The following is a 12821-nucleotide window of genomic DNA, read 5'->3' as shown; positions in this document are numbered from 1 at the left end:
GGGGCGGGGCTTTGGCGGGAAGGGGCGTGGCCTCGTCCCGGAAGGGGCGGGGCGGGGCGCGCCGGGGAGGCCGCGGCGGAGCCGAGCGGGGCCGGGGCCGGGGCCGGGCCGGGAGCGGCCGGAGCGGGGCCGGGAGCGGCGGGAGCGGGGCCGGGCGGGACCGGCCGGGATCCCCCGGGAGTCCCCGGGGCCAGCGAGGCGGCCATGCCGAGCAAGAAGAAGAAATACAACGCGCGCTTCCCGCCGGTACCGGCTCTGAGGGAGAGACGGGGCCGCCATGACAGCCTAGGGGGAGGCGGGAATGGGGGTTACCATGGCAACGGGCAGGGCGGGGAAACGGGGGTTGCCGTGGCAACGGGCGGGGCGGGGGTCAGGTCACTATGGCAGCGAGGGTGGGGTCGAGAGGGTCACCATGGGAACCGTGGGGAGGGCGGGGCAAGGCTGAGGGTGGGCGGGGTTTGGGCGGGCGGGAGTGGGCGTGTGGGGAGAGGTGGGGGCGTGGCCGAATGGGTGGGCGGGGCTCACCATGTGAGGGGGCTCAGGTGAGGGCAGAGCTCTCCAGGTGTGGGCGGGGCTCTCCAGGTGAGCGCTCAGGTGAGGGCGGGGCTCTGAAGGTGTGGGCGGGGCTCTCCAGGTGAGCGCTCAGGTGAGGGCGGGGCTCTGTGCAGGCGCGGATCAAGAAGATCATGCAGACGGACGAGGAGATCGGGAAGGTGGCAGCCGCTGTGCCCGTCATCATCTGTATCCTCTGGCACACCTGGGCACACCTGGGCACACCTGGAAACGTCTGGGACCCTGCCCCACTCACCTGGGCACACCTGTGACCCCACCCTGCACACCTGGGCACTCCTGGGACCCCGCCCTGCTTACCTGGGACCCTGCCTTGCTCACCTGTGTCCCTGGGGGGTGTCTCCTGTGTCCCTGGGGGTGTCCCCCTGCACACCTGGAGGGTGTTACCTGCACACCTGTGTGTCTGTCCCCACACATCTGTCCGTCTGTCCGTCCCCTGCACACCTGTCCATCCCTGCACACCTGTGGGGTGTCCCCGGGGCTGTCACCTGTGTACCTGTTTGTCTGTCCTGCACACCTGGGGGGTGTTAGCTGTGTTCCTGGGGGTGTTACCTGCCCGCCTGTCCGTCCGTCTGTCCGTCCTTACCTGTGCGTTCCCAGCGCGGGCCCTGGAGCTGTTCCTGGAGTCGCTGCTGCGCAAGGCGTGTCACGTGACCCAGTCCCGCAACGCCAAGACCATGACAACGTCACACCTGTGAGTGCCTCGGGTGTCCTCACCTGTCCCCAGGTGTCTCCAGGTGTCCCTCACCTGTGAGTGCCTCACCTGTGCTCACCTGTCCCTCACCTGTCCTCACCTGTCCCTCACCTGTGCTCAGGTGTCCCCTACCTGTGAGTGCCTCAGGTGTCCCTCACCTGTCCCCAGGTATCTCCAGGTGTCCCTCACCTGTGAGTGCCTCACCTGTGCTCACCTGTCCTTACCTGTCTCTCACCTGTCCTTACCTGTCCCTAGCTGGCCTCATCTGTCCCCACCTATCTCCACCTGTCCCCACCTGGGCCGCCTCAGGGAGGTGGGGAAGGGTCCCTGACACACCTGAGGCACCTTTTGGGATGGGCGTGGCTGTCTCAGGTGTGTTGGGCGTGGCCGGGTGGGTGTGGCTTGTCCAGGTGCACTGGGCGTGGCCAGGCGGGCTGTGGGTGGGACCAGGCAGGTGTGGGTGGGAGCGGGCTGTCGGTGGGCGTGGCCGGTTGTGCGTGGGCGTGGTCTGAGGCCCCGCCCACAGGAAGCAGTGCATCGAGCTGGAGCAGCAGTTCGACTTCCTCAAGGACCTGGTGGCCGCCGTGCCCGACATGCAGGGGGACGGCGACGACGCCCACGGCGACGGGGACAGGGCGCCCCGCAGGTGGGTACACCTGGGCACACACCTGGGGCACACCTGGGGACACCTGGGGACACCTGAGATACACCTGGGGACACACCCCAACACCTGGGGGATATTGGGATACACCCACAGCGATGGGGACAGGGCGCCCTGCAGGTGGGTACACCTGGGCACACCTGGGGCACACCTGGGTCACACCTGGGATACACCTGGGGGATATTGGGATACACCCATGGCAACGGGGACAGGGCGCCCCGCAGGTGGGTACACCTGGGCACACACCTGGGGACACCTGGGACACACCTGGCGACAGCCCTGGGGACACACCTGGGGTACTGTAGGTACACCTGGGCACACCTGGGGACACACCCCAACACCTGGGGACAGCCCTGGGGACACACCTGGGGTACTGTGGGTACACCTGGGGCATACCTGGGCACACCTGGGGACACCTTGGGGACATTTCTGAACACCTTGGGGACACTTGTGGCATAGCTGGGGGACATCCTGCAGCACTTGGGGACACCTGCGGAGCCCTGAGGACCCTTTAGACACCTGGGGGACACCTTGGGGACCCTCTTGGGACACCTGGGGGACCCCCCAGGTTCCTCTGGGACTCACCTGGGAGACCCTCCCCACACCTGAGCTCCTTGAGGGGGATTTGGGGCAGTTTTGGGGTCCCTGAGGGGGATTTGGGGTCAGGGGCGTCCCTAATGAGGAGGGGTCTGTAATGAGGGGGGTCTGTAGTTGGGGGGGGTCTCTAATGAGGGGTGGTCTCTAATTGGGGGTGGTCTCTAACCACAGGGGGTCTCTAATTGAAGGGGGTATCTAATGAGAGGGGTCTCTAATTGGGGGGGAACTCTAATGAGAGGGGTTTCTAATAAGGGGTGTTTCTAATTGGGGGTTGTCTCTAATTGAGGGGGGGTCTCTAATTGAGGGAGGGTCTCTAATTGGGGGGGTCTCTAATTGAGGGGTTGTCTCTAATTGAGGGGGGGTCTCTAATTGGGGTGGGGGTCTCTTGCAGGGGGCGCCGCCCGGGCAGTGGCCGCAAGAACGGGGGTCCCGGGGCCAAGGGGACCCCGAAACAATCGGGGACAGACTCGGAACAGGAGGTGGGGAGGGGTCCTGGGGGATTTGGGGGGGGGGGGATTTTGGGGTCCTGGGGGCATTTGAGGGGTCCTGGGGGAGAACTGGGGGGTCCTGGAGGTGTTTTGGGGGATTTGGGGGGTCCTGGGGGGGCAGTTTGGGATTTCTGGGTCCCATCTTGGGGGGTTTTAGGGGGATTTGGGAGGTCTTGGGGGGAATTTGGGGGGTCCCTGGGGCGATTTGGGGGGACCCAATGGGATTTGGGGGGTCCTGGGGGGGGGATTGGGGTTTCTGGGTTCTCTCTGGGGGGATTTTTTTGGGGGGTTCCCAGGTGAATTTTGGGGGTTCCCAGGTGGATTTTGGGGGGTCCTGGGGGGATTTTGGGGGGTCCCAGAGGGAATTGAGGTGTCCTGGGGGGGGGCTTTGGTATTTCTGGTTCATTCCGGGGGTGTTTTGGGGGTCCCCTGGGATTTGGGGTCGGATTTTGGGGAGGGGTCCCCTCAGTGCCCCCCTCCCCCCCCAGGAGGACTCTGAGGACAGCGACAGCGATGGGGACGAGGAGACCCCGGCCCCGCCCCCGGCCCCGCCCCCGCTCACCTTCACCAGGTGCGGTCTGGGGGGGGTTTGGGGTTTTTGGGGGGATTTGGGGTTTTTGGGGTTTTTTTTGGGAAGGATGCAGTGGGGTTTTGGAAGAGTTTGGGGTTTTTTGGGGTTTTTTTGTGGGTGTTTGGGGGTTTTTTTTTGGTTTTTTGAGTTTTTGTTATGGGGGGTTGGGAGTTTTTTGGGGGTTTTTTTGGGTGATTTAGGGGTTTTTTGGGGGGTTTTAAATGGGGGATTTGAGGTTTTTGGGGGAGTTTGGGTTTTTTTGAAGGGGATTTAGGGGCTGTTTGGAGTTTTTTTTAGGGGGGTTGGGGTTTTTTTGGGGGGATTTTTTGGAGTTTTGTTGAGGGGGTTTTGGGGGGGCTTGGGTTCTTTTTGGGGGGATTTGGGTGTTTTTTGGGCGGGTGGGTTTTTTTGGGGGGATTTTTTTGGGGTGTTCTTTTGGGGAGGTTGAGGTTTTTTTGGGTGGGTTTGGGGTTTTTTGGGTGGGTTTGGGGCTGTTTGGGGTTTTTTGGGTTTTTTTTTTCTGTTTTTTTTTTTTGGGGGGGTTGGGGTTTTTTTGGTTTGTTTTTTTTTGAAGTTTTTTGAGGGTTTTGGGGGGGTTTTTTGTGTTTTTCTGGGATTTTTTTGGAGTTTTTTTGTGGTTTTTTGGGAGGGTTTTTTGGGAGTTTTTTAGGGTTTTTTTTTCCATTTTTTTTGGGGGGGTTGGGTTTTTTGGTTTGTTTTTTTTGAAGTTTTTTGAGGGTTTGGGGGGTGTTTTTTTTTTGTTTTTCGGGGATTTTTTGGGGTTTTTTTTTTGCGTTTTTTAGGGGGTTTTTTTGTGTTTTTTTTGGCAGTTTTTTGAGGGTTTTGGGGATTTTTTTTTTTTGTTTTTCGGGGTTTTTTGGGGGTTTTTTTGTGTTTTTTTGTGTTTTTTTGGCAGTTTTTTGGGGGTTTTATTTGGGTTTATATTTTTGGGAGAATTTAGGTTTTTTTGCCGTTTTCCCCCCTCATTTTCCCCTTTCCCCCCCAGCCCCGGGGTCCCGTTCGCCCCCCTGGGCCCCCCCTCCCTCCCGGGGGGTCTCCCTGGGGGGCTCCCCCCGGCCCCCGGCCCCCCCCCGCGCCCGCCACGAGGAGGAGGAGGATGAAGATTACGACTCTTAGCGCCCCCCCCCCCCACCATTTTTACCAAATTCTCCAGAATTTCCCCCAATCCGGGGTCGGGCCTTACTGGGAGCTGGGCCTGGCCCCAGTTTGGGGGGGGCACTGGGAGCGCTGGGACCCCCCCGGACACAGCCGGGACCCCTTTTTGGGGGTGGGGGGGGGTCGGGGGGTGATTTTGGGGCTCTTTGGGGGCTTTTGCTGAGTCGGGGGTTTTGTATCGGCTCAATAAAGTTCCTGTTTCCAGATGGACCCCCCCAAAAAAAAAACAGACAAAGCTGGGACCACCCCCCCAAAAAAATCCTGAGACCCCAAAAAATCCCTGGGACCCCAAAAGTCTGAATTTTCTCATAAAAAAACTTTGGGACCCCCCCCAAAAAAATTTTGGAATCCCCCCCCCCAAATAATCCTGGGATCCCCAAAATCTCTTGAGTTTTCCCTTAAAAAATTCTGGGACCCCACCCCAAAGAAATCCCTCAGTCCCCCACACCCCCCAAGAAAACCCCTTGGGACCCCCCCCCAAAAAACCCTGAGACCCCAAAAACTCTGGGACCCCAAATCTTGGGACCCCCCCCCCCCCCCAAAATAAAGCCCTGAGAGCCCAACAACCCTGGAACCCCACTCCAAAATAAAACCCTGAGACCCTCCCCAAAAAAACCCCTGGGACCCCAAAACTTAGGAATTTTCTCCTAAAAAATTTTGCGACCCCCTCCCCAAATACCCTGAGTTCCCCCCTAAAAAAAATTCGACTGAATTCCCGGGACCCCCCCCCTCAAATTCCTGGAACCCCCCGAATTCTGGGACCCCAAAAATTCCTGAGACCCCTCCCCAAATTTCCAGGACCCCCCCAAATTTAGGAAACCCCGCCCCTCAAATTCCCAGGACTCCTCCCCAAATTCCCAGGACCCCCCAAATTTCCAGGACCCCTCCCCAAATTCCCATTTCCGCTTTCGGCCACCAGGGGGCGTCAGAGCCCCCAGAGGACCCTATGGGAGCTTTTTGGGGGATCCGAGCGGATTTTGGGGGGGATTTGGGGGGGATTTGGGAGGGTTTTGGGATTTTGGAGGGCTGTAGGGGTTTATAGGGGGGTCTTGGGGGGTCTGTAGAAGATTTTGGGGTTTTTTTTGGGGTGGTTTATAGGATTTTGGGGGCCTGTAAGGGTTTATAGGGGGGTCTTGGGGGTCTGTAGAGGATTTTGGGTTTTTGGGGGGTTTTGGGGGGCTGTAGGGATTTATAGGGGGGTCTTGGGGCTCTGAGCGGATTTTGGGGTTTTTTGGGGGGGGTTTGGGGTTCTTGGGGTTTCTGGGGGGGGTGCAGGACCCTAAAATGGGGGGGGGTCAGAGGGGTCTGGGGGGGTCAATGAGCTCCTATTGGGGACCCCAGGCCCTAAAGGAGCTTTAAAGGGATTTTGGGGGGTCTGGGGGGGTTTGGGGGGGTCTGTAGGGACTCGGGGGGGTTTATAAGGGCTCGGGGGGATTTTGGGGGGCTTGGGGGGATTTTGGGGGGCTTGGGGGGATTTATAGGGGCTCAGGGGGGATCCGTACGGGTTTAGGGGCTTCTATAGGCGCACCCCTAAATGTGGGAGGGGTCCCTAAATGTGAGGAAGGGTCTCGGGAGGGTCCCGATCCTTTGGGGAGTCCCTAAATGTGGAGGGGTCTTGGGGGACACCAACAGGTGGGGGGGGGTCCCTAAATGTGGGAGGGGGTCGTCTCGGGGGGGGTCCCGATCTTTTTGGGGGTTCCCGAAATGTAAGGGAGGGGTCCCCTAAATGTGGGGGTGGTCGCGGGGGGGGGGGTCTCGGGGGGTCCATAAATGTGGGGGTGGTCTCGAGGGGTCTCGGGGGGTCCCTGATTATGAGGAGGGGTCTCCGGGGGTCCCTAAATGTGGGGAGGGGTCCCGGGGGTCCCCGTGGTCCCTCGCAGCCCCCGCGGGGGGAGCGGAGGCCCCCGGACCCCCCCGCGGCGCTGGAATTTCCCCCCCCCCCCCCCCCCCCGTTAATCCCGGTGGCACCAAAGGCGGCGAATCGGCCTCGTTGTGTAACGGGGGAGCGCGGCGGGGACGGACGGAACGGACGGACTGAGCGGGAGAGCAGGTGGGACAGACGGACACGGGGACAGGGACAGGGACAGCGGGACGGACAGAGGGACAGGGGGACAGGGACGGGACAGAGACAGGGACAGCGGGACGGACAGAGGGACAGGAGGACAGTGCCAGGAGAGTAGGTGGGACACGGGGACAGCGGGACAGACGGACAGACAGAGCAGGTGGGACACGGGGGGACAGACGGACAGGGGGACGGGGGGGACAGGGACAGGGGGACAGACAGACAGACAGAGGGACAGACGGACAGGGACAGTGCCAGGAGAGCAGGTGGGACACGAGGACAGAGGGACAGGGGGACAGAGGGACAGGGGGACGGGGGGACAGGGACAGGCACAGGGGGACAGACAGATGGACAGGCACAGGGGGACAGGAGGACAGAGGGACAGGGGGACAGGGACAGTGCCAGGAGAGTAGGTGGGACACGGGGACAGAGGGACAGACGGACAGAGGGACAGGGACGGGGACAGACGGACAGACAGACAGGGACAGGGGGACAGACGGACAGAGGGACAGGGGGACAGACGGACAGAGGGACAGAGGGACAGGGGGACGGGGACAATTGGGGGACCCCCGGGACGGGGGCACAGGCGGGGTCTGGGACAGATGGGGACAATGGGGGCACCTCGGGGTGGGGGTGGCACCTGGAGGACGGGAGGGGACAGGAGGGGACAGGACTGGGGGGGACATTTGGGGGACACAGGAACAACAGGTTGGGACACCAGGGAGGGGTTGGGGACATTGTTGGGGATTTGGGGACATTGTTGGGGGACATTGTTGGGGGACATTGGGGACATTGTTGGGGGACATTGTTGGGGGACATTGGGGACATTGTTTTCCTCTTAGGGAGGGGAGGGGACGTTGGACAGGTTGGGGACATCGTGGGGGGACCCCGGGACAAGCTGGGGACATCATGGGGGGTGTGGTGGGGACAGGGGTTGGGTTGGGGACATCCCAGAGGGGACACGGGACAGGTTGGGGACATGGTGGGGACATGGGACAGGTTGGGGACATGGATGAGGATGGTGGGGGACACCAGGGAGGGTTTGGGGACACCAGGGAGGGTTTGGGGACATCACAGAGGGAACATGGGACAGGTTGGGGACACCAGGGAGGGTTTGGGGACACCAGGGAGGGTTTGGGGACACCAGGGAGGGGACAGGAGGCACAGCTGGCCGGATGTCCCCATCCCTGGGGAGCTGCCGAGGGGACAGGGACGTGCTGGGAGGGGACGGGGACATCGGGAGGGGTTGGGGACCAGTGACGCGAGCGGTGACACCGTCCCCAGGGGCCACCACGTCCCCTGCCCGTCTCTGGGTGCCCGTGTCCCCTGTCCCCACATCCTGGTGGCCCCAGCTCAGCGGTGTCACCTCCCTGTCCCCTGTCCCCATGGCCCTGGGGGTGGCTGTGTCCCCTGTGTCCCCCTGTCCCTGTGTCCCATGTCCCGCTGTCCCCATGTCCTGCTGTGCCCATGGGTGAAGATGTCCCCAGGCCCCGGTGTCCCTCTGTCGACCATTGTCCCCATGTCCAGCATTGTCCCTCTGTCCAGCAGTGTCCGTGTCCCCGTGTCCATCACTGTCCCCGTGTCCATCACTGTCCCCGTGTCCATCACTATCCCCGTGTCCATCAGTGTCCCCCCTGTCCCCATCACTGTCCCCGTGTCCATCACTGTCCCTCTGTCCCCAGCAGTGTCCCCCTGTCCCCAGCAGTGTCCGTGTCCCCGTGTCCATCACTGTCCTCGTGTCCATCACTGTCCCCATGTCCCCATCACTGTCCCCGTGTCCATCAGTGTCCCTCTGTCCAGCAGTGTCCGTGTCCCTGTGTCCATCACTGTTCCTCTGTCCATCACTGTCCCCGTGTCCATCAGTGTCCCCCTGTCCCCAGCAGTGTCCTCGTGTCCAGCAGTGTCCCTCTGTCCCCAGCAGTGTTCCTCTGTCCGGCAGTGTCCCCGTGTCCATCACTGTTCCTCTGTCCATCACTGTCCCCCTGTCCCCAGCAGTGTCCGTGTCCCCGTGTCCATCACTGTCCCCATGTCCCCATCACTGTCCCCGTGTCCATCAGTGTCCCTCTGTCCCCAGCAGTGTCCGTGTCCCCACCATGTCCCCGTGTCCATCAGTGTCCCCCTGTCCCCAGCAGTGTCCCCGTGTCCATCACTGTCCCCGTGTCCATCACTGTCCCCCTGTCCCCAGCAGTGTCCCTCTGTCCCCAGCAGTGTCCCCTTGTCCCCATCAGTGTCCCCCTGTCCCCAGCAGTGTCCCCGTGTCCATCACTGTCCCCCTGTCCCCAGCAGTGTCCCTCTGTCCCCAGCAGTGTCCCCGTGTCCCCGTGTCCCCGCCATGCCGTTCGGGGCGGTGCTGGCGCAGGTCGGGGGCCTGGGCCGGTTCCAGGTGCTGCAGACGGCGCTGCTGGCGGTGCCCATCCTGCTCATGGCCAGCCACAACCTTCTCCAGAACTTCACTGCCGCCGTGCCCCCGCACCGCTGCCGCGTCCCTGCTGTCCCCGGTGCCACCCCAGCACCGCCCGGTGCCACCCCAGCATCACCCGGTGCCACCTCAGCAGCCCCTCGTGACAACTTGAGAGGCTCCAACACCGCCCTGAGCTCTCCTGGTGGCACCTCGGGGTCACCTGGTGCCACCCTGAGGTCCCCCAGTGGTGCCCACAGTGCCAGTGACACACATGTCACACTCGGTGGCACCGTGGGGTCACCCAATGGCACCAATGTCCAACCTGATGGCACCTGGGGGTCCCCCAATGACACCTTGGGCCCCGCTGGTGCCATGCTGGGGTGGCCCAATGTCACCCTGGGGTCCCCCGATGTCACCCTGGGGTCCTGCCGGCGCTACATGGCCAATGTCACCGGCGGGGGCCCGGGCCACCGAGCCGTGCCGTGACGGGTGGGACTACGACCGCAGCATCTACGTGGCCACCATCGTCACCGAGGTGGGGACACGGGGACAACGGGGACGGGGAGGGTGGGGAGGTGACCACGGTGTCCTGGGGGGGACAACAGCTCTGCAGAGACGGGGTGGGATTTGGGGTGAGGTGGGACAAGGGATGGATGGATGGATGGATGGATGGATGATGGATGGATGGATGGATGATGGATGAATGGATGCATGGATGGATGATGGATGGATGGATGAATGATGGATGGATGATGGATGAATGGATGCATGGATGGATGGATGATGGATGGATGGATGGATGGATGGATGGACGGATGGATGGATGGATGGATGGATGGATGGATGGATGATGGATGGATGGATGGATGATGGATGGATGGATGGATGGATGGATGATGGATGGATGGATGATGGATGATGGATGGATGATGGATGGATGGATGGATGGATGATGGATGGATGGATGATGGATGGATGGATGGATGGATGGATGGATGGATGGATGATGGGTGGATGGATGGATGGATGGATGAATGGATGGATGGATGGATGGATGATGGATGGATGGATGGATGGATGGATGGATGGATGGGGGATGGAGGGATGGATGGATGGATGGATGGGTGGATGATGGATGGATGGATGGATGGATGGATGGATGGATGGATGGATGATGGATGGATGATGGATGGATGGATGATGGATGGATGGATGGATGAATGGATGGATGGATGGATGGATGGATGGATGGATGGATGGATGGATGGATGATGGATGGATGGATGGATGGAGCAATGGATCAGTGGATCAGTGGATCAATGGATCAGTGGATCCATGGATGGAAATGCAGACAGACAGACTGACTGACAGATGTCCCCCCTGTCCCCGCAGTGGGACCTGGTCTGTGCCTACCGGCAGCTGCGGCAGATGGCCCAGTCCATCTACATGGCGGGGGGTCCTGGTGGGCGCCCTGGTCCTGGGGGGCCTCTCAGACAGGTAAAGGCAGCACAGCCCCCCCCCCTCCATGCCTCAGTTTCCCTGGGGGCTCTGCACAGCCCATCCCGGTGCTCCCAGTGCTCCCAGTGCTCCCAGTGGCTCCCGTTGCAGGTTTGGCCGCAAGGCCATGCTGATGTGGTCCTACCTGCAGCTGGGGGTGATGGGCACGTGCACGGCCTTCGCCCCCAACTACGCCTCCTACTGCGCGTTCCGCTTCGCCGGCGGGATGGCGCTGTCCGGCTTCGGCCTCAGCATCGCCTGCCTGGGTGAGGGGACACGGGGACGGCCCTGGGCAGGGTGGGGACATGGACATGGAGAGGGACAACCCAATGACCTTGGTGGGGACAACCCTGTGGCCATGGATGGGGACGGCCCTGGGCTGGGTGGGGACATGGACGTGGACGTGGAGGGGGACAACCCAATGACCTTGGTGGGGACAGCCCAATGGTCATGGATGGGGACATGGCCATGGCCATGGGTGGGGACATCCCTGTGGCCATGGATGGGGACAATGCAATGACCATGGGGGGCAGTGCAATGGTCATGGGTGGGGACAACACAATAACCATGGAAGTGGACAAGCCAATGGTTAGAGGTGGGGACAACCATGGATAAGGATGTCCCAATGGCCATGGGTGGGGACATCCCTGTGGCCATGGGTAGAGACAACCCAATGGTCATGGGTGGGGAAAACCATGGATAAGGATGTCCCAATGGCCACGGATGGGGACAACCCAATGGCCATGGCGGGGACAACCCAATGGCCATGGCGAGGACATCCCAGTGTCCATGAGCAAGGACATCCCTGTGGCCATGCTGGGGTCACACGGTGTGGACACATCTGACCATGCTGGGGTGGCCGCACTGACCAGGACGGTCCCATCTCCGTGGGGACACCCCGAGTGAGCCGTGTCCCCGTGTCCCCGGCAGTGGTGGAGTGGATCCCCACGCCGTACCGCGCCATCACCGTGGCCATCACCGGCTTCGCCTACACGCTGGGCCAGATCATCCTGGCCGGGGTGGCCTACGCCGTCCCCCACTGGCGCTGGCTCCAGCTCTCCGTGTCCCTGCCCTTCTTCGTCTTCCTCCTCTACTCCTGGTAGGACCTTGGGCCCCTCGGGGAGGCCCTGGGGATGTGGTGGGGGGCGTGCTGGCCGTGCCTCAGTTTCCCCTGGCCGGCCGCAGGTGGCTGGCGGAGTCGGCACGGTGGTTGGTGCTCTCGGGCAAGGCCGAGCAGGCGGTGAAGGTCCTGCAGCGCGTGGCCACCTTCAACAACCGCAAGGAGGAGGGCGAGAAGATCACGGTGGAGGTCTGGTGGCCCCGTGGTGGGGATGGGGGGCTGGAGACCACCCCCAGCCCCCTCGCCAACATCTCCCCTTTCCTCTGTCCCAGATGTTGAAGTCCAACATGAAGGAGGAGTTGGCAGCTCTGAAATCCTCCTACACCGTCTCCGACCTGGTCCGGACCCCTGTGATCCGCCACATCTTCTTCTGCCTGTCCATCGTCTGGTGGGGCTGGGGGCGAGGAGGGACGGACAGACGGACGGACGGATGGACGGACAGACGGATGGACGGACGGACGGATGGATGGATGGATGGATGGATGGATGGATGGATGGAGGATGGATGGATGGATGATGGATGATGGATGGATGGATGATGGATGGATGATGGATGGACAGATGGATGGGTGGACACAAGACTGGTCAGACTCAGATGCATGAAGGGAAGGATGGACACCTGGACACCCAACCAGTGACCTCACCCTCTCCTCCCCCACCTGCCATCCCCGTCCCATCCTGTCCCACCAAGGTGATGTCACCTCAAGGTCCCCTCTCTCCCACCTTGCTCCAGGTTCTCCATCAGTTTCTCCTATTACGGCCTGGCCATGGACCTGCAGAACTTCGGGGTCAGCATTTACCTCATCCAGGTGATTTTCGGCGCCGTTGACTTCCCGGCCAAGGTGGTGGTGACCGTGTCCCTGAGCTACGTTGGCCGGCGGCTCTCGCTCATGGTGACCTTGTTCTTGGCCGGGCTGGTCATCGTGGCCAACATCTTCGTGCCCACAGGTGGGTGTGGAGGGTGGTGTCCATCACTCTGGCCAC

General features: G+C 61.6%; 2 protein-coding genes across 2 annotated transcripts in view; both read left to right on the top strand.

The window, feature by feature from the left end:
- Positions 1 to 22: 22 nt before the first annotated feature.
- On the top strand, positions 23 to 4967 carry DRAP1 (DR1 associated protein 1). Its single transcript, XM_074531281.1, has 7 exons — positions 23 to 246; positions 669 to 741; positions 1171 to 1264; positions 1791 to 1910; positions 2914 to 3001; positions 3499 to 3581; positions 4588 to 4967. The coding sequence occupies exons 1-7, from the start codon at positions 205 to 207 to the stop codon at positions 4700 to 4702; spliced, it is 615 nt and encodes a 204-aa protein (XP_074387382.1). The 5' UTR covers positions 23 to 204; the 3' UTR covers positions 4703 to 4967.
- Positions 4968 to 6587: 1620 nt separating this feature from the next.
- Positions 6588 to 12821, top strand: part of LOC141726394 (solute carrier family 22 member 6-A-like) — a 9086-nt gene continuing 2852 nt past the window's right edge. Inside the window, 10 exon segments of the mRNA XM_074531258.1 lie at positions 6588 to 6807; positions 9126 to 9684; positions 9686 to 9755; positions 10613 to 10672; positions 10674 to 10717; positions 10829 to 10983; positions 11648 to 11816; positions 11903 to 12026; positions 12110 to 12225; positions 12571 to 12785. Coding sequence (XP_074387359.1) covers positions 9152 to 9684; positions 9686 to 9755; positions 10613 to 10672; positions 10674 to 10717; positions 10829 to 10983; positions 11648 to 11816; positions 11903 to 12026; positions 12110 to 12225; positions 12571 to 12785 — 1486 coding nt within the window. The 5' untranslated portion in view covers positions 6588 to 6807; positions 9126 to 9151.

This window comes from Zonotrichia albicollis, chromosome 34 (assembly GCF_047830755.1).
Source record: "Zonotrichia albicollis isolate bZonAlb1 chromosome 34, bZonAlb1.hap1, whole genome shotgun sequence".
NCBI lineage: Eukaryota > Metazoa > Chordata > Aves > Passeriformes > Passerellidae > Zonotrichia > Zonotrichia albicollis.
The sequence above is the reverse complement of the archived record's forward strand: the minus strand, read 5'-3'. Positions and strand labels throughout refer to the sequence as shown.

Bases quoted from the DNA above. Each gene is read 5' to 3' on its own strand.
- DRAP1 (XM_074531281.1), top strand. From the start codon at position 205: ATGCCGAGCAAGAAGAAGAAATACAACGCGCGCTTCCCGCCG. The intron at 247-668 runs GTACCGGCTCTG...GGCTCTGTGCAG, and splicing joins ACAACGCGCGCTTCCCGCCG to GCGCGGATCAAGAAGATCAT. The intron at 1,265-1,790 runs GTGAGTGCCTCG...CCCCGCCCACAG, and splicing joins ACCATGACAACGTCACACCT to GAAGCAGTGCATCGAGCTGG.